At 45.2% G+C, this 24,211-nt stretch overlaps 1 protein-coding gene and 1 non-coding gene across 5 annotated transcripts in view; both read left to right on the top strand.

The window, feature by feature from the left end:
* The window catches only part of COL14A1 (collagen type XIV alpha 1 chain), a 144,791-nt gene that overhangs the window by 43,315 nt on the left and 77,265 nt on the right, over nucleotides 1–24,211 (top strand). For all 4 annotated transcript variants that reach the window (XM_077932746.1, XM_077932748.1, XM_028736227.2 and 1 more), the window contains 12 exons: nucleotides 54–209; nucleotides 778–897; nucleotides 3,604–3,768; nucleotides 4,345–4,506; nucleotides 4,599–4,750; nucleotides 5,797–5,926; nucleotides 13,291–13,436; nucleotides 16,434–16,563; nucleotides 19,531–19,670; nucleotides 20,804–20,930; nucleotides 21,579–21,718; nucleotides 23,198–23,330. In XM_077932746.1, coding sequence (XP_077788872.1) covers nucleotides 54–209; nucleotides 778–897; nucleotides 3,604–3,768; nucleotides 4,345–4,506; nucleotides 4,599–4,750; nucleotides 5,797–5,926; nucleotides 13,291–13,436; nucleotides 16,434–16,563; nucleotides 19,531–19,670; nucleotides 20,804–20,930; nucleotides 21,579–21,718; nucleotides 23,198–23,330 — 1,701 coding nt within the window. The remainder of the gene's footprint in view (nucleotides 1–53; nucleotides 210–777; nucleotides 898–3,603; nucleotides 3,769–4,344; nucleotides 4,507–4,598; nucleotides 4,751–5,796; nucleotides 5,927–13,290; nucleotides 13,437–16,433; nucleotides 16,564–19,530; nucleotides 19,671–20,803; nucleotides 20,931–21,578; nucleotides 21,719–23,197; nucleotides 23,331–24,211) is intronic.
* TRNAV-UAC (transfer RNA valine (anticodon UAC)) lies at nucleotides 23,561–23,635 on the top strand. The gene has a single exon. It is a non-coding gene; the product is annotated as a tRNA-Val (tRNA).

Raw genomic sequence — 24,211 nt, 5'->3', positions numbered from 1 at the left:
TTGGGAAATTTTCATGGAGTAAGCTCTTTTGCTTGCTGTTTTGTAATTGACAGAAAACCAATTTAAATGCAAAACTCCAGCCATCGCAGACATAGTGATCTTGGTGGATGGTTCCTGGAGTATCGGCAGATTCAACTTCCGGCTTGTGCGTCTTTTCCTGGAGAACCTGGTTGCTGCCTTCAATGTGGGATCTGAAAAAACAAGAATAGGTAATATTCAAAAATATACTTTGTGTTTAGAGGAGGGAACTAGCCCCTTGTGACTTGAGTTTTCTAGTTCTTTGTATCTGCCTTCAAACTGACACTGAAATAATGGGTGAGAATGTTATACATTGCAGGTCCCACTATCGGAATGCTCCATTATACGAAATTTCAATTATCCGAATGCAGAGAATTGTGCCCAAACCTCGCTATACGAATGAAGCCTTGCCATATACAAACAACTCTCCAAATGTATATCACCCAACATAACGATGGGTACTTTGTTAGTATCGTAAGCAGTGTGGTGTAGTGGTTAAGAGCGGTGGACTCGTAATCTGGGGAACCGGGTTCGCGTCTCCGCTCCTCCACATGCAGCTGCTGGGTGAGCTTGGGCCAGTCACACTTCTTTGAAGTTTCTCAGCCCCACTCACCACACAGAGTGTTTGTTGTGGGGGAGGAAGGGAAAGGAGAATGTTAGCCGCTTTGAGACTCCTTCGGGTAGTGATAAAGCGGGATATCAAAGCCAAACTCTTCTTCCAAACTCTTATGGGATGATGTGCATTCCTTTCTTCCCCAGGCCTTGCACAATACAGCGGCGACCCACGGATAGAATGGCATCTGAATGCCTATAGCACAAAGGAGGCTGTCTTGGATGCAGTGCGCAACCTGCCCTACAAGGGTGGGAACACCTTAACAGGTACAAGTATGGTTTTATGCACTCCCCAGTTATCCTTTTGATCTGTTATCCTATTCATTCTTTTGCACGAGGAGTAAAAATGGGTCTGTGTTATTGCTGTAGTTTGGTTTTAAGGTCAGTGAAAGGCGGGGGTTTTTTTGTCGGCAGTATGTGCAGGAATTCATGCGCCGAACTCTAAATCATTCTACATGCTGTCATTAGGTTTAAAATAATAATAGTAAGGACTACACTACATTAAAGGCGGCAGGAAAGGAAAACATCAACCCAGCTATTCAAGCTGATGCAAATCGGTTATATTACTTCAATTTTGAAGGGTGCATCTTACGAAATGTTGGTCCCTGCTTAATTTACTGCATTGGTGTGTTATTTATTTCAGCAAGCAGCATCGTATTGGGAGCTGTACGGAACATGTTGGGTAAAAGGCCCCTTTCCTGTAGGCTTGCATACTATACAGTGCCCTGTGTTCACCTCAAAGGAGGGGGTTGGAAGCATCTGCTTTCTTGTTTAAACTAACCACAGTTCATCATTGCATCCAAACCACTGTGGTTAGTTTAAACGATGGCTTAAAGCAGGGATGGGCAGCTTGTGACCCTCAGCTTAAAGTTCAACAGCCCTCTTTCGATGAGACGATTGGTTCTAACCTCTGGTATCCCCTGCAGCCCACTGAACTGGGAGCAAGCAAAGGAGAAGAGGGCCACCCACTTTGGGCTCTTTCTCACAAACCACCAGCATGCAGTCCCTGATAGGTTACATTCAAGGGAATGCAACCCTCAAGAGAAAATGTTGCACGCCCACACGTGCGGTTTAAACAAACCACAGTTCCCTGCTCAAAACCTACAAACTGTGGTTAGTTTAAACAAGGAACTTAGATGGTTCCATTCCCCCACTCTGCTAGGTGCCAGAGGAAGAGACGAGACTATTGAGCTTGAGATTCTTGCATAGTCCAAACCACGGTTTAGCTGCTAAACTTTAGCATTATGTCCAGACTAATGCCGCAGGAGATTTGGAGCACCAGGTTGCATCCCAGATTGGTTTGGTTTGGCTCAGGCTGACTGCAGCCCATCTAAAAGGATACTGAATAATACCTGTTAGCTTTAGGATCTTAGTAAGCTGAAAGAGGAGGCTTAAAGGATTTCCCTTAACTGCAATCCATGATTCAGCTCTGAACAAGATCCAGTCTTTCCCATGAGTAATGATTATTCACAATACCAGGCTTAAGAGTCTCAGACCTTCAATTAGTCATGTGGAATCCCAGCTTCACACTCCCACTGACATAACATACCACAGGCTCCCCCTCCCCCCAGTGTGCAGCATTTGGATACATATTCCTCTAATTATCCCGTTCCCAAATCCTTGATTTAATTAAATTTTTCACTCTTCAACATCCCGGTTGTCTTTGGGAAGGTTGCTGAGGAGTTAGTAGTGGAGCATGTGCTTTGCATGCAAATCGGTTTCTGTATTGGATCTGAAATTGTTTTAATACAATTCAGTTTGTTTTAATTGTGTTATATATGCCATTGTGTGAACTGTTTTTTTATGCTGTGGGTGTGTGAGGGAGAGGGGGAGTGGATGAGAGAGATTGCTTACTGATGCGTCATAGGAAACAATTCATAAATGAAATCAATAAATCAATAATAACAAGACTGCATACATATGGTCCCAGGTTTAATCCCCAGCATCTCCAAGTGAGACTTGGAAAGCTCCTGCCTGAAACTCTGAGTCACTGCTGGTCAGTGCAGAAGACAATACTGAGCTAGATGGAACAATGATCATCTGCTTCATTTGTCTTTAACAGCAGATTGGTGCATAAAAATATATATCTGTGTCCAGCTATTCCCCCAAGCTTCTTTTTCTTCTTTGGCGATCACTCATAGCCGAGTAAGATTGTCTTCCATAAACACGGTTTTAACAGTGAGTCCGTAAATGACTGTGGAGGCCAATTCTGGACCCACACGTCCTTCCACCGTCGGGACATTGGGTTCCGGATGGGAGTTGATCATGGTGAGGGTTTGCCAAGCGTGCCTTCCTTTTGGCATGGTTCTCCCTTTCGTCCTGAGTTCAAGTGTCTTCAAAGCCCATGACACCTTTGGTAAAGGCTCTTCTCCAATTGGAGCGCTCGCAGGCCAGTGTTTCCCTGTTTTCGGTGTTTATACTGCATTTTTAAAGATTTGTCTTGAGAGCGTCTTTGAACCTCTTTTGTTGACATTACGCTTTCCATTTTTAAGTTCGGAATAGAGTAGTTGCTTTGGAAGACGATAATCAGGCATGTGCAGAACATTGTGCAGATGCCTCCAAGCATAACCCACCACACACCCCTTTTCCTTATAACTGTGAGTTAAGTTACACTCGGAGGTAGCTGCTGGTCATTCTGGCTGAGCAGGAAGTTGTATTTGGGCCTTTGCATTGAAAGTATTCAATGTTTTTTTCTTTCAACAATCCAATAATTGGCTGTGGCTGATAGGAACTGAAGTCCTATAACATCTTCCCAGCCCTGCCTTAGAGGGAGGGTACCATCTTTTCCAGCATCTCATTTAAACACAGTGACAATTCCAGCTATCTATTAACCATTAGCTCCCACTGATGAAACATGAGTCAGCTATTCTGGGCTATTTGCTATCAATCCATGTAACAATCAGCCAGAAGCTTTTAACTCTCTGTATATGGTCAATTTGAGTAAGGCTTTCCTCTCTCTTCCTTTTCACACAGGCCTTGCCTTAACTTTTATCTTGGAAAACAACTTTAAGCCTGAAGCAGGTGCAAGACCCGGGGTCCCCAAAATCGGTATATTGATCACAGATGGGAAATCCCAAGATGATGTCATCCCACCTGCCAAAAACCTGAAAGACGCTGGCATTGAATTGTTTGCTATTGGTGTGTATTCTTGTCTTATTGATTAGCTTTGGAAAGTATTTTCTCTCATTGGAACAGGCTAAAGACCCATCTAAGGGATGCGGGTGGCGCTGTGGGTTAAACCACAGAGCCTAGGACTTGCCGATCAGAAGGTCGGCGGTTCGAATCCCCACGACGGGGTGAGCTCCCGTTGCTCGGTCCCTGCTCCTGCCAACCTAGCAGTTCGAAAGCACATCAAAGTGCAAGTAGATAAATAGGTACCGCTCCAGCGGGAAGGTAAACGGCGTTTCCGTGCACTGCTCTGGTTCACCAGAAGCAGCTTAGTCATGCTGGCCACATGACCTGGAAGCTGTACGCCGGCTCCCTCGGCCAATAAAGCGAGATGAGCGCCACAACCCCAGAGTCAGTCACGACTGGACCTAATGGTCAGGGGTCCCTTTACCTTTACCTTTCAAGACCTATCTAATTCAGCATTCCACTCTCTCAGTGGCCAACCAGATATGGGAATTTGGGGTGATGGCTGGGAATCCCGAGTGCGAATGTGAGAACTCTCACTGAATTGAGGCTTGCAACTTGTGGCGTTTCTTCCAATGCTAGGTGTAAAGAATGCCGACGAAAACGAACTGAAGGAAATCGCCTCTGAACCAGACAGCACTCACGTCTACAACGTTGCCGACTTCAGCTTCATGAACTCCATTGTGGAAGGTCTTACCAAGACCGTCTGCTCAAGAGTTGAAGAACAGGAAAAGGAAATCAAAGGTAAATGAGGAAACTTACGACAGAGCGCAACGGGTAGCCGGTATTCCATTTCATGTGGTTAAAATGATTGTTTTTAATTGCCTAAAACTTAGGAACTTTGGTAGCCACTCTGGGGGCTCCTACAGATTTGGTCACATCGGAGGTCACAGCCAGAGGGTTCCGTGTGAGTTGGACTCATGCGCCAGGCAAAGTGGAGAAATACAGAGTTGTCTACTACCCCACAAGAGGAGGACAGCCAGAGGAGGTAATGGTGCAATGAATGCACTTAATCATCTCAATGTGTTCAATAGAGAGAGAGAGATGGAATTTGCCACATTAGAAAATCCTAAGAATGGCCTTGATGGAGTTGGCCAAGTAATCCTTCTATGTAGTCAAACATCCTGTGGTCACTCAGGGTGTCTGCAGGAAGCCTACATGCAGGCCCAAATTATCTGCTTTTGGTCTAATCAATCTGTTAGACTTCATGGCTTTTTAGGGGTGAGACTTGTGGCGATCACACAGGGTCCCCAGACGTTTCACCGTCTATTGATCCCTGTGCCACCACTTTATTTCTCGCTGCCACCACCCAGGCCCTACCTGGGACAATACTGAGTCCAGTCAGGGTTAAACTGGAACATAAACTTCTGTTTATTTATTACAGTTTAACAAGCGTGTGGTTTCATAAACGGTATCGGTCAATGACAATCATGGGGTGCCTATCCAGACCTATAACTTCCGCTCCCTGCTCTCACTCACTAAACCACCTCTCAGATATTTACTTGTCTTCCTTGCTCCTGTTTCTGACTCAGCTTATTTCGCTACACAAACTCAACCTCCCCACAGACTCTATCCCAATTCACTCCCACTCCAACCAACCACCCAATGATCTCCCCCATTCACTCCTCCCAGAGCTGGTTTTATAGTCCCTCTGACTCCACCCCCGGGTTCTGATTGGGTAACTTGTTTAACTATTTCACCTCCAGCACTCTCATGTTAACGTCACATGACTTCGGCACCTAAAACAGCTGCCGTGCTCTCGTGCGAGAAAACAGGATGCCCTGTTTTTTTCTGGGACACTTGTGGGTTATGGGATGCCTTTATTTTGGGCAGAGCATGAGTAGAGGACTCTTTGGGGGGGGAAGGTGTAAATCATTAGTCACTGCTAATCAACTGGTATTCTCTATCTTTCACCAGACACTTCTCTTTCTCCTGGACTCGTGTTAAGGCTCATTTCCAAGCAAAGGAGAAAACCTGATTTGCTATGAATTTTTTTAAGAAACTTTATTTGATTCAGTCTGTCTCGTCCTACAGGTGGTTGTGCATGGCAGTGATTCAACGGCAGTGCTGAAAAACCTGATGTCTATAACCGAATACCAGATTGCTGTTTTTGCCATATACATTACTTCCGCCAGCGAGGGCCTCCGGGGTACTGAAACTACGCGTAAGTAATGGAACAGAACAAAGAGTCGGTGCAGATCTGTTTCTGAGCTGTGCCGAAGCCGGATTCTTTCGGCCCTAATCAGGCATTCGAAACCTTTGATGTGATGAGACAGAACAGTGACAATTCGCTAGCTCTGCCTGCCTCCCTCCCCCCTCCGCCATTGCCTTCCCGACTACCCTCCACAAGTTAGAGGCAAACATCTGCAGTGGAAAGCCTGCTCTGCTTGGAAAATCCAGGTTATGGAATCCATGTAGAGCTTCCATGGGTTTAAAAACAGGCTTCACTTCAAAAGTTCTCTCTCCAGCTGGTGGAGGGTGATAGGAATGAATTTGAATCAGGAAGGTATTTGGTTGATGGAGCTGGTAACCTTGCTTCTCTTTCTCTCTCTCATTCATTGCATGAAGGATTTAGAACACCTGAACAGGATTCTTCTAGTACACTTGGTAACTCCAGGTTTAAGAGCATGAGAAGAACCTGCTGGATCAGGCCAGTGGTTCATCTAGTGCAACATCCTGTTCTCCCGGTGGCCAATGGGAAGCCCCCATAGGTTAAAACCTGTGTCTGATATTGCATCAGATTTGGAAGTTTGCTTCTTGAGAGCCAGTGTGGTGTAGTGGTTAAGAGCGGTAGTCTCGTAATCTGGGGAACCGGGTTCGCGTCTCCGCTCCTCCACATGCAGCTGCTGGGTGACCTTGGGCCAGTCACACTTCTTTGAAGTCTCTCAGCCCCACTCACCTCACAGAGTGTTTGTTGTGGGGGAGGAAGGGAAAGGAGAATGTTATCTGCTTTGAGACTCCTTAAAGGGAGTGAAAGGCGGGATATAAAATCCAAACTCTTCTTCTTCTTCTAATTCTTTTCCTGCCTTTTGGGCTGCTGCTGTTTCCTTCCCCCTGTCATTCTCCTCCAGATAAGTTTACCTGTGAAGGTGCCCCTCTCCCATGGTCAAGCTACATAATGCTGCTTTTAAAATGTGAAATCTGAACAGGCGATGGGTGCACTCTCAAGAAAAGTTATCGGGGGAGAATCAGAGGCAACCCTGTCATGTCAGAGCAAATGCTTTACTTTCTTAATGAAGCAGTAAAGCCCATTCATTGGGATCTGACCACCTTACTTTCAAATAGAGTGGTACTTGCATGAGATAGACCCCTCTGGGAATAACCTAAAAGCTTCTGCATCGGGAAAATTGTTAGCATATGAACTGTTTTCTCTGACATAGTAACTTCATTGTTTTCAGGTGAAGTCTGTTTCATTTAAGAGCCACCCCTTGTAAAAAGTGCTTGTAAAATTAACCACAAGCTTACCTTGCTGTCAAAAGTACCCCAAGTATTGTAGCTCCGGCCTCAGTTTGACTTTTCACCATGCATGAGGCTAATAATAATAATAATAATAATAATAATAATAATAATAATAATAATAATTTATTATTTATACCCTGCCCATCTGGCTGAGTTTCCCGAGCCACTCTGAGTGGCTCCCAATTGAGTGTTAAAAACAATACAGCATTAAATATTAAAAACTTCCCTAAACAGGGCTGCCTTCAGATGTCTTTTAAAGATAGGATAGCTGCTTATTTCCTTCACATCTGAAGGGCGCCACTACCGAGAAGGCCCTCTGTCTGGTTCCCTGTAACCTCACTTCTCGCAATGAGGGAACCGGGTTAAAGTGTTTCTTGTTCCAGTTGGCTTGCGATGAGAATGTTAAATCCACATTAACCATAACCCACATTTGCATTATGAGTTCCTAGTGGTGGAGCTTCATGCTCCAGCACCGGGGGGCAGAGAGCAGGCGGGGGCGGGGCTGGCGCACGTCCTGGGGGAATGGCGCCCAGCGTGGGAGGGGTGGCAGCTGTGATGGCACCCTGCCAGGATCGTGCTGCCAGGGGCGGTGCGTTTCCCCCACACTCCTCTTCCTCCGCCAGTGCGAGTTCCTACACTCTGGTTTCTGCACTAAGAACAAGTGGCCAGAATCAACCCTGAAGCCTCACTTGACCAGCCTAGGCCTATGCCAAGTCCCATACAGTTCAGTAGGACTTAAAGGTAAAGGTAAAGGGACCCCTGACCGTTAGGTCCAGTCGAGGACGACTCTGGGGTTGCGGCGCTCATCTCGCTTCATTGGCCAAGGGAGCCGGCGTACAGCTTCCGGGTCATGTGGCCAGCATGACTAAGCCGCTTCTGGCGAACCAGAGCAGCGCACGGAAACGCCATTTACCTTCCTGCCGGAGCGGTACCTATTTATCTACTTGCACTTTGACGTGCTTTCGAACTGCACGTCCAACTGGGACCAAGCAATGGGAACTCACCCCGCCGCGGGGATTCGAACCGACGACCTTCTGATTGGCAAGTCCTAGGCTCTGTGGTTTAACCCACAGCACCACCTGCGTCCCTTTTCTTAGGACTTAATCCTAAGTAAATATGCACTGGATCACAGCCTCAGTGTGCTTTCACTCAAGAAAAGCACACCTGTCCTTGGGGGTCAGCTTTTATCTTGTTGCTTGTTGCTGACTAGTGAGATTAATCCCCCAGACACAAACCAGCAGGCCTCCTGATAAGAACTTGCACTCCGACTCCTCTCTGCTGATTGATTCTATGTTGTGTGAGTAAGGGAATGGAAGGTCTGCTTCCATACCTGGCGCCAACCCTCAGCTATCACCCAGGAAGGAGTAATTATGCGGTGCTTGTGCCTAGCATGGTCTTTCTAGAAGTGTGTGTGTGCTCTGCATTCCAAGTAGCATGCAGAAGAGTCTTTTATTAATGCTTAAGCACCATATCTTTAGGGATGCCACAGATGCTTTTAAGAGGTTTTGTGTCTTGACATGCTCTTACCTATGGACCCAGTTTTATATTTCTTCCTTTTCTTTTCTTGGAAAAAGCAGTTTTGACGAATACCGCTGCTTTATGGGGGTAGCTGGATGCGAGAGATTTCCTGCATCTTGCTGCTTCCTCAGTGCAAAAGAATCTGCCTACAAATGGAGGCCTGTGTCTCCTGCGACTGGCAGAAGCTCTGGGACCCATCTGGGACCCATTGAATGGCCAATGCCATTCAATGACATTTCAGGACTAAGCCTGAAAAGCAGGTGGTCTGCCTCTGAGCTTATACCCTGCCCTCACAGGGACACAGTGGCTCTGAGGTCTGACTCTAAACCACCGAGCCTCCTAGGCTTGCCAATCATAAGGTCAGCGGTTCGAATCCTTGCGATGGGGGTGAGCTCCTGTTGCTCTGTCCCAGCTCCTGCCAACCTAGCAGTTCGAAAGCACGCCAGTGCAAGTAGATAAATAGGTACTGATGTAACGGGAAGGTAAATGGCGTTTCTGTGTGCTCTGGCTTCCATCACGGAGTCCCATTGTGCTAGAAGCAGTTTAGTCATGCTGACCACATGACCCAGAAAGCTGTCTGCGGACAAACGCCAGTTCCCTTGGCCTGAAAGCAGAGATGAGCGCCACACCCCATTTGTTGTTGTTTAGTTGTGTCTGACTTTTCATGACGCCAGGTCCTCCTGTCTTCCACTACCTCCCGCAGTTTGGTCAAACTCATGTTAGTAGCTTCAAGAACACTGTTCAACCATCTCGTCCTCTGTTGTTCCCTTCTCCTTGTGCCCTCCATCTTTCCCAACATCAGGGTCTTTTCCAGGGAGTCTTCTCTTCTCATGAGGTGGCCAAAGTATTGGAGCCTCAGCTTCAGGATCTGTCCTTCCAGTGAGCATTTCGGACTGATTTTCTTAAGAATTGATACATACTATGCACCCCATAGTCGAATTCAATTAGACTTAACCGTCCACGGGTCTTTTACCTTTTTTAGCAATACCTTGCTCTGTTGCATCTCTCAATCCAATCACACCCAAAGCAGTGACACAACAGAAATGCCTCCCACCGAGGAAGGGGCAGTGAATCATACAGAGACACTGTGGGCAACATCTATGTAGGTGGATTATTTGGGTTGTCATTCATCACAGCATGCTGGCAGATCCCAGCGCACTCATGTGCCCCAACACTGGGAACTATTGAACTAGGGCATCAATGCTATGTATGCTTCTTTGGGAATGAGCGCCATTGTTCCCAGTGGGACTTACCTCTGAGCTGACATGCATTGGATTTCACTGCATAAGAATTAGGTTATGTGTAGGCCAGGATGTGGTCCATCCCGGTCAGGATTTGGTTAATGAGTAACTCCGTGGTAATATTGCCGCATACTGACGCAGTAACATCACAATCCCATAGCACCTGGCGCACTTTCAAAGTCACTTTTCAAGTTCTGACTCAGCCCAGCCCTTTACATTTTTCAGAACTGATCGCACAACTGCCCAAGGCTGAATGTCTCCAAGCGCCGTTTTAACAAATCTCTGCTTGAGTGTCATAAAGCACTACTCTTGAAATGTGCAAATAATTAATCACTCCATTTCAAATATATATATATTAATGCTGCCTTTGGGAGTTTGTGGGGGGAAATATAGTTTACATTTTTGACCTCGTTGGAAGATGGTGACAGATTAAAATGAACGGCAAATATGAAAACCCACACATTTGTGCATAGGTTGCAGGAAATGAAATCTCGACTGAACAGTGCAGCCAGCCGTAGAGATAAATTAATTCATGCCACGAGCATTTGAGCCATGGAAAATGTTAAAGATAAGTGCATACTTGGTGTTGGTGGTGGGGTGGTCAGACCAGGGATGGAAAAACTGTGACTCTCTAGATCAGCAGTTCTCAACCTGTGGGTCCCAGATGTTGTTGGACTACAACTCCCATCATCCCTGAGCTCTGGCCTTGCTAGCTAGGGGTGATGGGAGTTGTAGTTCAACAACATCTGGGGACCCACAGGTTGAGAACCGCAGCTCTAGATATTGTTGGACTCTGAATCTCATAAGTTCTGACCATTGGTTGTGCTGGCTGAGGCTATTGAGAATTGGGAGTCCAAGAATATCTGGAGAGCTATAGGTTCCCTGCCCTTGTGTAGAGAGAAGTGGTCAACAATAACATCATGGGAGACCCTCCAGAGCACCTGAATAAAGTATGACCTTGGGATGGGTTATGTGTATGAAATTGGATTTAGTTTGCATTCAAATGAGAATATATGAGATTCATACTTTCCAAAGCAATTTGAAGCATCCATCCTTCAAAGTTTGCACTTATCTGAATTTTGCGATGTAGTTCGCCAACCAACCAATCAACTGATGTTTACCAAAAATGCACATACAGTCATACCTCGGGTTAAAGTTGCTTCAGGTTGAGCATTTTCGGGTTGCACTCCGCGGTGACCCAGTAATGGAACGCCGCTTGTGCATGCACAGACGCTCAAAATGATGTCATGCACATGTGAAGAAGCGGCGAATTGCAACCCGTGCATGCCCAGACGCCCAGACGCGGGTTGCGTTCTCTTCAGGATGCGAACGGGGCTCTGGAACAGATCCTGTTCACATCCAAAGGTACCACTGTATTAGAGGAACGTGGGCATAAAAATGAATATGTTACTGAAAACAACATTTTTAAAAATTGCTGAATTGGAGAGGATCGTCTAGTTCAACCACCTGCAATGCAGGAATCAAACAGCTTGAAGTTAAGAGTGTCATACTCTACCGACTGAGCTGTTTTAGGATTATATTGTTTGCAGTTCTTGTGTTGCACCTATGGGGAAGACTTGGGAGCCCCAGCGGGCACAATCCCCATAAGTTCAGGGTGAAGGGATTCAACAAGCTCAGCCAATGCTGCGTGTGAATGGAACGTGATCCTCAAACAGGTGTGTGGCTCTCTGAATGCTTTTGTGATGGGTTGTTGTTTTTTGCAGCTAACGTTCGAAAATCCTTGTATTATACCAGCCAGTTTTTTGGCATGCAGATAGGTGTGATGCTTCAGTTGGCCTATGGAAACAAAGAATTGGAATATATTGTTACAGAAGTTGGGTGCCACTTTACCAAGCGGTAGCAAGATTTCAGGGGGGTTCCAGGCGCTCACCCAGGGTTTGTGCTGCTTTGGAGAATCAAGACGTGGCACAGACTGTTGTAGCTTTAAGAAATATGATTTATTCACATATCTACACCTGAGTTTAGATGGAGGGAGTCCAGATCTTATAGCACAGTCCTCTCGAGAGGGACTTGTTCCGCACAACACTTGAGACCAAGGCAGTATACCTGAAGGAGCGTCTCCACCCCCATCTGGGCACCGAGATCCAGCTCTGAGGGCCTTCTGTCAGTTCCCTCCCTGCGAGAAGTGAGGTTGCAGGGAACCGGGCACAGGGCCTTCTCGGTAGTGGTGCCTGCTCTGTGGAACGCCCTCCCATCAGATGTCAAGGAAATAAACAACTATCTGACTTTTGGAAGACACCTGAAAGCAGTCCTGTTTAGGGAAGTTTTTAATGTTTGATGTTTTATCATGCTTTTAGTGTTCTGTTGGGAGCCTCCCAAAGTGACTGTGGTATAAATATATTATTATTATTATTATTATTATTATTATTATTATTATTATTATTATTCTCTCCTAATTCTGCTGTTTCTAAAAACTGAGCCTCCTTTATTTGTGTGCATTCTAACGGTCAGTTCTTTTGATACGAATGGCTAGTCCCCTCAAGCATCACCTAACAAACTTGACTTCATCAACACTTGTTGATTGACTGGGATTAAAGACTGGTACACACTTGAGAGTTTACCCAGGTTAATTAACTCTTCACATGCTAACTGCTTATGCTCAGAAGTAGGTCCACACATTCCTACTTACACATGGATCTTGACCAGGCATAGGCAAACTCCAGCCCTCCAGATGTTTGGGACTACAATTCCCATGATCCCTAGCTAACAGGACCAGTGGTCAGGAATGATGAGAATTGTAGTCCCAAACATCTGGAGGGGTGGAGTTTGCCTATGCCTGATCTTGACTGCATTCTCAAAGTCTGGCACACAGGCTTTGCACACTAATTAAACCTCACAAACCCCTCTCATAACCCTCTTTATACTACACATTGTCTTATAAAATATCCTGGTTATAACATCCAAGTTTAATAAAATCCTAATATCTACTAAACCTAAACATTTTGCACCATGGCTCTATCACCATATTAATCCCAGTAAGATAAATGAGGAATCTAACAGAAAAACAAGAAACATGATCCAAAATGAAGAAGAATTAGAAGTGCAATGATATTTTCAGGCAGCACCTCCCAGGCATATAGCAGCGCAAAAGAAATAAGCTATTTTGTGCCTCATTCATCTTAAAGTCCTTGCATCCATAATTTGCTGCAGCTCGTCCTGGTCAGCACGATTCAAACAAAGTTGGTTGTTCATTCCTCACAAAGAAAGCTTTGAATTTACTGTTAGAGAATAATTTTTATTTCAGCTGCTCTCCTCTAAGTAACTGTATCTTGTTTCCCACCCCCTACAGTCGCCTTGCCAATGGCCTCAGATCTGGAGCTGTATGACGTGTCTCACAGCAGCATGAGAGTGAAATGGAACAGAGTAGCCGGTGCAACAGGCTATATGATTCTGTATGCTCCTCTAACGGACGGGCTGGCTGCAGATGAGAAGGAGGTGAGCTTGGCATCAACCAGAAGACATGTTCGTGGAATATGAATGTTTGTGGAATAAGGTCATGGGCTTAAGCTCCACGTTGGGCAAAAGATTCCTGCATTGCAGGGGGTTGGATTAGTGTTGGTGATGACCTTTAAAGCCCTAAATGGCCTCGGTCCTGTATACCTGAAGGAGCATCTCCACTCCCATCGTTCAGCCCGGACACTGAGATCCAGCGCCGAGGGCCTTCTGGCGCTTCCCTTATTGTGAGAAGTGAGCCTTCTCAGTAGTGGCGCCCGCCCTGTGGAACGCCTTCCTTTCAGATGTGAAGAAAATAAGTAGCTATCTTATCTTTAAAAGACATCTGAAGGCAGCCCTTTTTAGGGAAGTTTTTAATATTTAATGCTGTATTGTTTTTAGCACTCGATTGGGAGCCGCCCAGAGTGGCTGGGGAAACTCAGCCAGGTGGGTGGGGTATAAATAATAAATTGTTGTTGTTGTTGTTGATTACCATTGCGGGCCCTTCCAACCCTATGATTCTAAGGACATGATGGATCTTCTATTCAAAGTGTGTGCTTATTTTCTTGAAAAGTCCCACTGCCTCCACAGGACACTTTATTAGGACTTATTTGTTCTTCTCAAAGCAGGATGTGTAGACAGTGCCTGAGCCTTGTTGCTGTGTGGATGGGTGTCTGTAGATTTTTTTTTCTGGATTGTGGCTGCAGAGGAGAGAGGTAAAACTCCTCCCCTCCCAGCTTGCTGTGCTCACAATTAGCACTGGGACACCCCCCCCCCATACCTGTAATTAATCAATTAAAGAAAAACCAAAGATGTAGCTGCATTCTACGCACGAAACATGTCGTTTGGCCCTTGGTAATTTCTAAGACTTAGTCAGAATTAGAGACAGAGGAGAGTATTGATTCATTACACATTTAAAGGCATCACCCCCCAAAATTTTCACTTTCTGAAACTACATGTGAATCGAAGCACAGCTAACCCTTGAAATTCACACACATCTGAATTTTGCGATGCAGTTTCCCAACCGAACAATGCTTATAAAATAATGTATATATTAGTGGCGTATGTATATATTAGCCAGGAGTGCCTGGCATGCTCTGGTCCATGGGGTCACGAAGAGTCAGACACGATTAAACGACTAAACAACAACAACAATATATTAGTGGAAAGTGTACATAAAAATAAAGAATTTATTGAAAACAGCATACCGAAATGCATCGAATTAGGGGAAATTATTTGCAGAAATGTTTCATGTTATTCCAAGATGGCATATAAAATGTATTTATTAGGATAAAACTGCACTGAAATGCTGATGAATTTTTCATTAGGGTTTTTTTAAAGGGTGAGAAAATCACAAATAGCTGCAAAATGTAAAGAGTTGAATTTAAGATCAGCAGAATGAGAAACTGTGAGAATTGAAGTCTACAGATCCTTCCCTCCATTGTCAGAACCAATATGCATTTTCTTGACTTGGTGAACAAAACCTGCCCCTTTAGACAGTGTGAAGGGGCACCATCTCTGCTCCATTGCTCAGTTTGTGTGTTTGAAATTGCATTTATTCCCATTCAGAGAAGGAGACTTTACAACATGTAAAGGCATGCAAGGCTCTGGTGAGGGTGTAGAGAGCTCACATAGACTTGTGCTTTGTTCTTTGCATGATCTGTAGCTATGGGCATGTACCCCCTTCAATGAAAACTTGCTGAAATCAGCAAGCTCGAGAACCTCACCCTATAGACAGATTTTCAACAAATAAGTCAGTCTTTATTATTATTATTATTACTACTACAACCAGTGAAGAAGCTTAAGGGGACAGAAAGACTCACTTCAAATTGCAAACTGCATTAGCAGTAACTAAACCTCGCCCTATGGAAATAATTCTTAAATGCACTAATCATAGCTGCCATCTCCACAACCATCTGGTTCCAGCTGCCATTTTGAGGTGTGTTTTCTTTTATTGTTGCAACAACAACCTCAATCTCACAAGAGGAACCTTGAGGCCTTTTGTGCAGAGGTCTCCTCCTCCTCCTCCTCCTCTCACCTGTATAAAGGTAAAGGTAAAGGGACCCCTGACCATTTGGTATAGTCGTGACCGACTCTGGCGTTGCGGCGCTCATCTCGCTTTATTGGCCGAGGGAGCCGGCATACAGCTTCCGGATCATGTGGCCAGCATGACTGAGCTGCTTCTGGCAAACCAGAGCAGCGCATGGAAACGCCATTTACCTTCCCACCGGAGTGGTACCTATTTATCTACTTGCACTTTGACGTGCTTTCGAACTGCTAGGTTGGCAGGAGCAGGGACTGAGCAACGGGAGCTCACCCCGTCGCGGGGATTCGAACCGCCGACCTTCTAATCGGCAAGTCTTAGGCTCTGTGGTTTAACCCACAGCACCACCCAGGTCCCCTGTATATTGGGTAGTTATTTCTAGTCCTTAAAACGAACCATTGTACTGTGTCTCTCTGGGCAATACAACATGTACCTGGTTCTGACTCAAGACCAGATCCCAAATGGTACTCCCACCTCTGGATAAAGCCAACACTTTCAAAAGTCTTGCTGTACCATCAAGACACCGGTTCCCACCTTCCCCTGTCTCTTTCTCCATCTTGGTATTGCTCTCTGAGGCAGATTTCTTCACTCTCATGTATCGCAAGGCTGGCCTTGCATGTTCTTCCTCCATTTCATATATTCAAACCTCGGTTGCTGCTTCTCCTCTGCAAAACTGTACCAGGAGGCAATGATTTATGAGAGGAAGTGGCAGGCAAAGGGGTGTTTAACATTTTCCCCATAACACACCTTCCTCCTAGTTGCCATTTGTCTCCCAAGAGTTCTGGATCTGTGATTCCACGCCCTCCTTACTTGGCTTTGCAGAGGAGACTTTCAAGCACCCAGAATTGACTAAATAAATAAGGGCTCTCCCTTGGGGAATAAGGCCTTCCCTCTCCCCTTTTTATGCTGCTTCCTTGGTTTATATATGATGAACCGTCTCTTTGTTTCATCCACAGATGAAAATTGGAGAAAGCTCAACAGACATCGAACTGGAGGGTCTTCTGCCCAACACAGAATACACGGTCACAGTTTACGCCATGTTTGGAGAGGAAGCCAGTGACCCGCTTACAGGACAAGAAACAACATGTAGGTGATTCAATGCTCCAGGAGCAAAACTCTAGTAGAGGTTTGCGTGCTTGAAAATGAATTTCTGGCATAGAGTATTCATTCCCACAGGCATTGTTTAGGGAAGGCAGGTGGGTACCATTTATGAATATCCCCCAGAACCACCAAAATATCTGGTTATGATGGAGTAGAACAAAGTAACCACAATGCATTGCTTCTTCTTTTTGTTTGTATTTGGTTTTAAGATATTGAAGATCATAGTCCTGCTAATTTATCCTCCACCAGAGCCAGGGCCTTCTCAGTGATGGCTCCGACCTGGTGGAATGCTCTGTCCCATGAGACCAGGGTCCTGCAGGATTTAACCTCCTTCCTCAGGGCCTGTAAGACAGAGCTATTCCACCTGGCTTTCAATTTGAACTTAGCCTGATATTTTATTCCCCTTCCTTCCCTCCCACTCCCCTTTTTATGATGATTACCCGCTTTGGGACCCCACAGCTAATTCTCCCCTGGTCTCCTCGCTGGCCCAAATAGGACTAATTTAGCCAGCTAGCTCTGGTGATCATCTAATGTTTATTGGACGGATTTCCCCCTAAATTGATTTTTGAATTCTGAATTTATTGTTATTCACGTTTTATACTGTATTTTATGCTGTTTTTTGTTGCATCAATTTTAAATTAGTTGTTCGCCGCCCTGAGCCCGGTTATCTGAACCGGTAAGGGTGGGGTATAAATTATTATTATTATTATTATTATTATTATTATTATTATTATTATTATTATTATTACTATTATTTTACCCTCCATGAAAATATTTTCTTTGCCCCCCCTGTGCTGGAACACAGAGACCTGCCTTATGCTGAGTCACATCATTGGTCCATCTAACTCAGTATTCTCTGGACTGATTGGCAGCCGTTCTCCAGAAGGTAGCACCCCTCCCCATTCCATATAAAGAAGCCGATTGGACTAGCAGTTCTTCTTACATCACTGCACCTGAAACAAACATGACAGTCTGGAGTGGCTAGGCAAGCTGGGTACCATACATTTCTCTCTCTTCCATCACAAAGGAATGGTCGGGGGCCTTTAAAGTGATTGTTTCTTCCTCTCAGCATCCGCTACCTGAGGCAGTCGTTTCAATTTGCCTAATGGTAGGGTTAGCCCTGGCTAGACCACTCAGACGCCCGATCCCCATCATGTACTCTTTCAATTCATGGGGGAGGTTCATGTGAAACTCCTTAGGTCCTTGTCATTAAAGGTAAAGGGACCCCTGACCATTAGGTCCAGTCGTGACCGACTCTGGCGTTGCGGCGCTCATCTTGTTTATTGGCCGAGGGAGCCGCTGTACAGCTTCCGGGTCATGTGGCCAGCATGAGTAAGCTGCTTCTGATGAAGCAGGGCAGCGCACGGAAATGCCGTTTACCTTCCCGCCGGAGTGGTACCTATTTATCTACTTGCACTTTGACGTGCTTTCGAACTGCTAGGTGGGCAGGAGCAGGGACCGAGCAACGGGAGCTCACCCTGTCGCGGGGATTCGAACCGCTGACCTTCTGATCGGCAAGTCCTTGGCTCTGTGGTTTAACCCACAGCACCACCCGCGTCCCTGTCCTTGTCATTACACATGTGTAATAACATGTAAGGCACAGTTCCAGCGGAAATATCTCATGTGCCATCTCTTTGATTTCATGCCAAACCAGTGTTTTCATTTTCGCATGGCTTGCGCTGAACATTTTCCTAGAAAATTGTGTCTAAAGCCAGAAGTTTCTCAGCTGGCACTTTTTTCTGTTGTGTTATGAAAGGATACCAGACGTTTTCATTCAAAACAGCTTATGCTAGTAAACATGTAGTCATGAAATCAGAGAGCGAGTTGCATGCAACGTTACAAACGTGTGCAAGGAAAAGAGGTTTAAAAATGTAAATAATACAGCCTTGTGAGACTGTGGTTTTTTTCCAAGGGGGTAATACAGTGCTTAATCCTTTCCCAGCTGACTGGGTTGTTGTTGTTTTTGCTCACTTGCAACTGCTTTCTTCACTATAGCAAGGATGGGAGAAACTGTGGTCCTCAAGATATTCCTGGACTCCAGCTCTCATCCAGAGGTCTAAGGGTACCTCCACGCCATACCATTTAAAGCACACGACTTCTCCCAAAGAATCTTGAGAACTGTGGTTTATTCCTTACAGAATTGCAGCTTCCAGTACCTTGGACAAACTACAGTTCCCAGGATTCTTTGGGGGGGGAGTCATGTATGCTGTGTTTGCAGCCAGAGATGATGGGGACTGTAGTCCAAACAGTCTGGAGAGTTTCTGGTTTCCTCTCCTTGCTCTATTGGATTCTAGATGCATTTTTCTCCATGAGAAGAGGGATGTGGCAGACAGAGAGCCATAATTTTGGTCGAGAGGGACACTGAGTAAGTGTTGGTGTACATAAATCGCACTTAAAACTCTACCTGGACAGTTCTGCTTTAGACTGCCAGGGAAAGAGGGATTTGTATGTTTGGATTCCCTCCGATGAAAACAAGTAAATAACCCTCCACGCAGAAAAAAAATAGCACACCGTATTTTTCCGTGTATAACACGCCCCTGTGTATAATATGCCCCCTGTTTTAGGGGTCTCCAAATTAAGAAAATTGGAGGAGATTGTATCTGTGTATAAGATGACCCCCAATTTTAAACATATTTTTTAAACGAAAAAACCTAGTCTTATACATGGGAAAATGCTGTATATGGCATGTATGCACTTTGTTACACGGGGAGAAAAAAAGGATGCAACTTGCACATTTTGACAGTCTGAAAACATTCCCAGGGGCTGATTACATACTAGCTGTTGGAATGATTGCTGACTTCCATTGAAGTCATTGGGACTAATTCAGCTTGAATTCAAGCATATCGAGTTCATGTTTTCTTTTCAATGTGTTTTTTCTTTCTACATGTTTAAGAGATATAGATTTTTTCGATATTTTTTTTTAAAGTTTGTAATTTGAACTTCCTTTTGCAGTACCTCTAAGCCCACCACAGAACTTGATGTTTTCAAATGTGGGACACAATTCAGCAAAGGTAACATGGGATCCTGCTTCTAAAAAGGTGAAAGGCTATAGGATTATGTATGTCAAAACAGATGGAACAGAAACCAATGAGGTAAGCAAATTTTTAGAAACGAGTTTTGTGTTTTTTTAAGGAGCAAATGTATTATGAAATACCTATATCCTGTTTGCAATCTGCCAGTTACTGATATCGTAATTAGATTAAGTACTTCTCTTTGGGTTAAGAACCACTTCAGAGACCTACAGAAAGCTCCATGCCTAGAGAGATGCCAAGGGATGCCACTCACAAGATAACCTTCTAGAAACTCAGAAGACGCCATGAAATATTTAAATAAATCAATTAAAACAGCAAAAAGCTCGAAAAGAGAGGGGGGAAACTGCAAAAATGACTCAGAAAGATCAGGAAAATGTCTAGCAATCTCAGGAGTATTTTTACCTGCAATCCCACAATCCTTTTCACTGAAATTTGAGGACTGTGGAGAGTTACGAGTTTGAGAAAGGAGGTTTGGAGGGACCAATTGGATGGTGTTTACAAGCTTTTTAGAAGGTCCCCCCCCCCAATATGTGATTTTACGTTTGTGCATGGTGCCTAGGAACATAACCCCTGCTTAAGTGGGGAGACACCTGCAATTTCTTTGAAAAATGTGTTTCAAGGCTTTGAAAAACATACATAACCTGGATTCCACCCTTGCTCCCTGAGTCCATCTTTATTTTCTGTTAGTGTTGATGCCAGATTTTCCTCTTCCTCGCTACCAGCCCTGTGAGTGGAAGGTAGGACGAACCTTTCCAAAGGCAGTTAAGGAGCAACTGTATGGCTCTTGAAACAGAAGCGCCATTTTGCGGTTTGTTTCTTTTGAAAACACATGTCGTACAGGTGCTCTCCCGTCCTTCCAACCCCTGGTGGTCCGTTTCAGCAGCAGGATCTTGTATTTTATGACAGTTAAACAGGAGAGGGGTATAGCACCCCCTTTTCCTCCCTCGTCTCTCCCCTGTAGCTGAAGGAGGGGAGAGGAAGCAATCCGTTTCTTGCTGTAAGACGAGGCTTTTGCCAAACCACGGAAGGGTACATTCTGGCGTCCAGGAGGCTTTCTTCAGCTGTTAGGAAACTCACACAGCTCAATACAAGCCTGCCTTTTGCATCCTGATGTAGACGGTGCAAGCCAGCTGAGTCTTGCCTTGAGACTCTCCACATGGTTTCTGATTGACGGCACTCCTTTTATTTTGCAGGAAGAGGTTGGCCGTGTTTCAACACACACACTGCAGAGCCTGACATCCCTCACCGAATATACTGTTGCTATTTTCTCCCTCTATGACGAAGGGCAGTCGGAGGCACTCACTGGCAGCTTCACCACGAGTAAGTCTTGGCTGCATTTCTGAAAGCTATCCAAGCACAACCGTAATATTCCTTTGCTTTTCCGGAAAGAAAAGTAATTGCAACAGTCTCGCACTGCGATTTTTATTTTTTTTAAGGAATAGGGAACGTAATAACCCCTCGACTTTTCATTCACTCGACAGTTTAGAAACTTGAAATTAAAAGAAATGCAAATAGGCATTTTTTGTCCGATGTCTTCTAATGGTGGCTACAGAAAGAAAGAGAGGCATTTAAATATTGGGTAGCTGGGAGGCAAGTTGGGTTTTGCCAGTTTGCTGAATAAATTATGTAGATGAAGTAAACCCCTCAGAATTCCTTTCAGAAAAGTTTCTTTCCAGCATTTCAGTTGCATTGGGGTGTTCTCAACCGCGAAAAAAACACAATTCAGTCAAATTTGAACCTCTTCAGGCTAAGCAATCCCCTGGGCCCAAAGAACTGAACTGAAAATCACTCCATGGGATTCTGTCCTCCTCGCCTTGGTTGCTCTAGTTTTTGGAAATGGAACAAAAACAGCCCAATTAATTCTACCATGCTTATAGGGTGCCTTGGAGAGCTTTCATAGTGCTTCTCTTCAATCATCTCAGTGATCCTTATCACAAGCTTTCTTTCCGATGCGATACTCTCTTGCAGAAAAAGTTCCATCTCCCCAGTATCTGGAAATCAACGAAGTATCCACAGATAGCTTTACAGTCAGCTGGAAGCTGCCATCCTCAGACGTCGCCCTTCTTCGACTGGCATGGATTCCTCTGGGTGGGGAAGAAGCCGAAGAGGTGACTGTTCTTACCTCTCGTATGGTATCCTGTATATTAACAGCAAGCTCATGCTCCAAGTACAGCCGTACCTTGGTTTTCGAACAGCTTAGTTCTCAAACGTTTTGGCTCCCGAATGATCGAAACCCGGAAGTGACAATTCCGGTTTTTGAACATTATTTGGGAAGCCAAACGTGTGACGGGGCTTCTGCGGCTTCTGATTGGTGGCAGGAGCTTCCTGCCACCAATCAGAAGCTCTGCTTTGGTTTTTCAAATGTTTTGGAAGCCAGATGTCCAACAGGGCTTCTGTGGCTTCCAATTGGCTGCAGGACCTTCCTGCAGCCAATCGGAAGCCGTGCTTTGGTTTCCGAACGTTTTGGAAGTTGAAAGGACTTCCAGAACAGATTCCGTTTGACTTCCAAGGTACAACTGTACTGGTCCTTTCTCTTTTGGCCAAAACAACAACATCCATGCACAAGAGAGAACTATGAGCAGGCTTGGGGGAAACTCAGGATTTGCAGAAGTACAAAAAAAACCCTTTAATATTAATATTTAATGTTAATTTATTATTTCTACCCCGCCCATCTGACTGGGTTTCCTCAGCCACTGTGGGCGGCTTTCAACAGAACATTAAAAACAGAATAAAACTTCAAACAATTAAAAACTTCCCTAAACAGGGCTGCCTTCAGATGTTTTCTAAAAGTCGGATAGTTGTTTATTTCCTTGACATCTGATGGGAGGGCGTTCCACAGGGCAGGCACCACTACCGAGAAGGCCCTCTGCCTGGTTCCTTGTAAGCTCACTTTTTGCAGTGAACCTCCAGAATGTCCTCAGAGCTGGACCTCAGTGTCCAGACTGAACAATGGGGATGGAGATGCTCCTTTATGTATACAGGGCTGAGGCTTTAAAAGTCAACACCAGCACTTTGAATTGTGCTCGGAAACATACTGGGAGCCAATGATGGTGGTGGTGGTGGGGGGGCAACTCTAAGGAGGGGGCAAACCCAAAAAGAGCTTGGTGAGGACTGAGCATATTCAGTGGCCATGGAATTCAGACTTTTTAAGGAGTGGGGATGTGGGTGGAAAACTGGAGGAGGGAGAAAGGCAATGAAATGGAACGGAGTATTCTGGAAATGGGCATGCCGAATGAGCAATCCCCACCGCAACATGTTTTTGCAGGTCCCAGAGTTGTATGAATGAGTAACATATCCCACTGAGTAGCCGAGACGGATGATACAGTAGTAACTTGGGTTACAGATGCTTCAGGTTACAGATGCTTTAGGTTACAGACTCTGCTAACCCAGAAATAGTACCTCTGGTTAAGAACTTTACTTCAGGATGAGAACAGAAATTGTGCGGCGGCAGCAGGAGGCCCCATTAGCTAAAGTGGTACCTCAGGTTAAGAGCAGTTTCAGGTTAAGAACAGACTTACGGAATGAATTAAGTTCTTAACCCGAGGTACCACTGTATGTCTTTCTATCTGCTGTTCTGTCTCCTTCAGATCGTCCTCAGCGGAGAGGTGGACACGTACGAGATCGAAGGCCTACTGCCAAGTACAGAGTATGAGGTGTCCTTGGTGGCCATCTTTGACGACGAAAGCGAAAGCGACGTCATTGCTGTCCTTGGGACCACACGTACGACAGGAAAAAACATTGCAACCTTCTCTTCTCTTCCCCTCCTCTCCCACTCACTCCCTAGGGGCTGAATTTCTAGAAAGGGAGATGTCTGTCTGGGAACGCTGCCCTGTGAGCCGCAAAAACACAATTCCACAATTCCCTGATAAACGGGGTGGTGGGTGGGTGGAGATGACTCTTGGCAGTCACTTGGCGCCTTCTCAAGGGCAATTCCCTCTTTCTCCACTTAGGGAAGTTCCGTGGCTCAGTGGTAGAGCATCTGATTTACGCTCAGAAGGTCCTGGGTTCAATCCCCAGCATCTCCAGGCAAGGTTGGGAGAGCCTTCTGCCTGAAAACCTGGAGAGGGGCTGCCAGTCAGTTTAAACAGTACTGAGCAATAGAGATCAATGGTCTGACTCAGTATAAAGGCAGCTTTCCATGTTCCTATGCATTCCAAGCTAAGTTTGGGCATTCAAAATTGACCTCTGGTATGCCAGGATATGTATCAAGCATTGTCTCATGTTAAATAACGGCATTATCAATCTATTAATAATTTCACCCATCCTCTCTTCCAAAATATCTGGGATGTGTGGAAGCAAACCCTGTCACAGGTTTAAAAAGCGGCAAGTTTGAAGTGGAGCAGCTGTGTTTGTGTGTGTTGCTTAATTTCTGCCAGTCTGCAGCTTTACCCAAATCTACCCCACATCTGCTGGATTAATAATGTGTATTTGCTACAGGAGAAAAAGTGTTGTGGGTGGTAGAATTTGGAATAGAGAAACTGCAGACAGGGCAAAGCTTAAACAACACTCCTCCTCCTCAGTGCTTCTCTTTTTCAAATTTCCCTCTCCTGAAGCTGCTTTTCTTAAAAAAAGAAAAAGGGTTTACACGTTTAAAAGTGCAG

The sequence above is a fragment of the Podarcis muralis genome, chromosome 8, assembly GCF_964188315.1.
Source record: "Podarcis muralis chromosome 8, rPodMur119.hap1.1, whole genome shotgun sequence".
NCBI classification, from domain to species: Eukaryota; Metazoa; Chordata; class Lepidosauria; order Squamata; family Lacertidae; genus Podarcis; species Podarcis muralis.
This window is presented reverse-complemented; position numbering and strand designations above follow the sequence as displayed.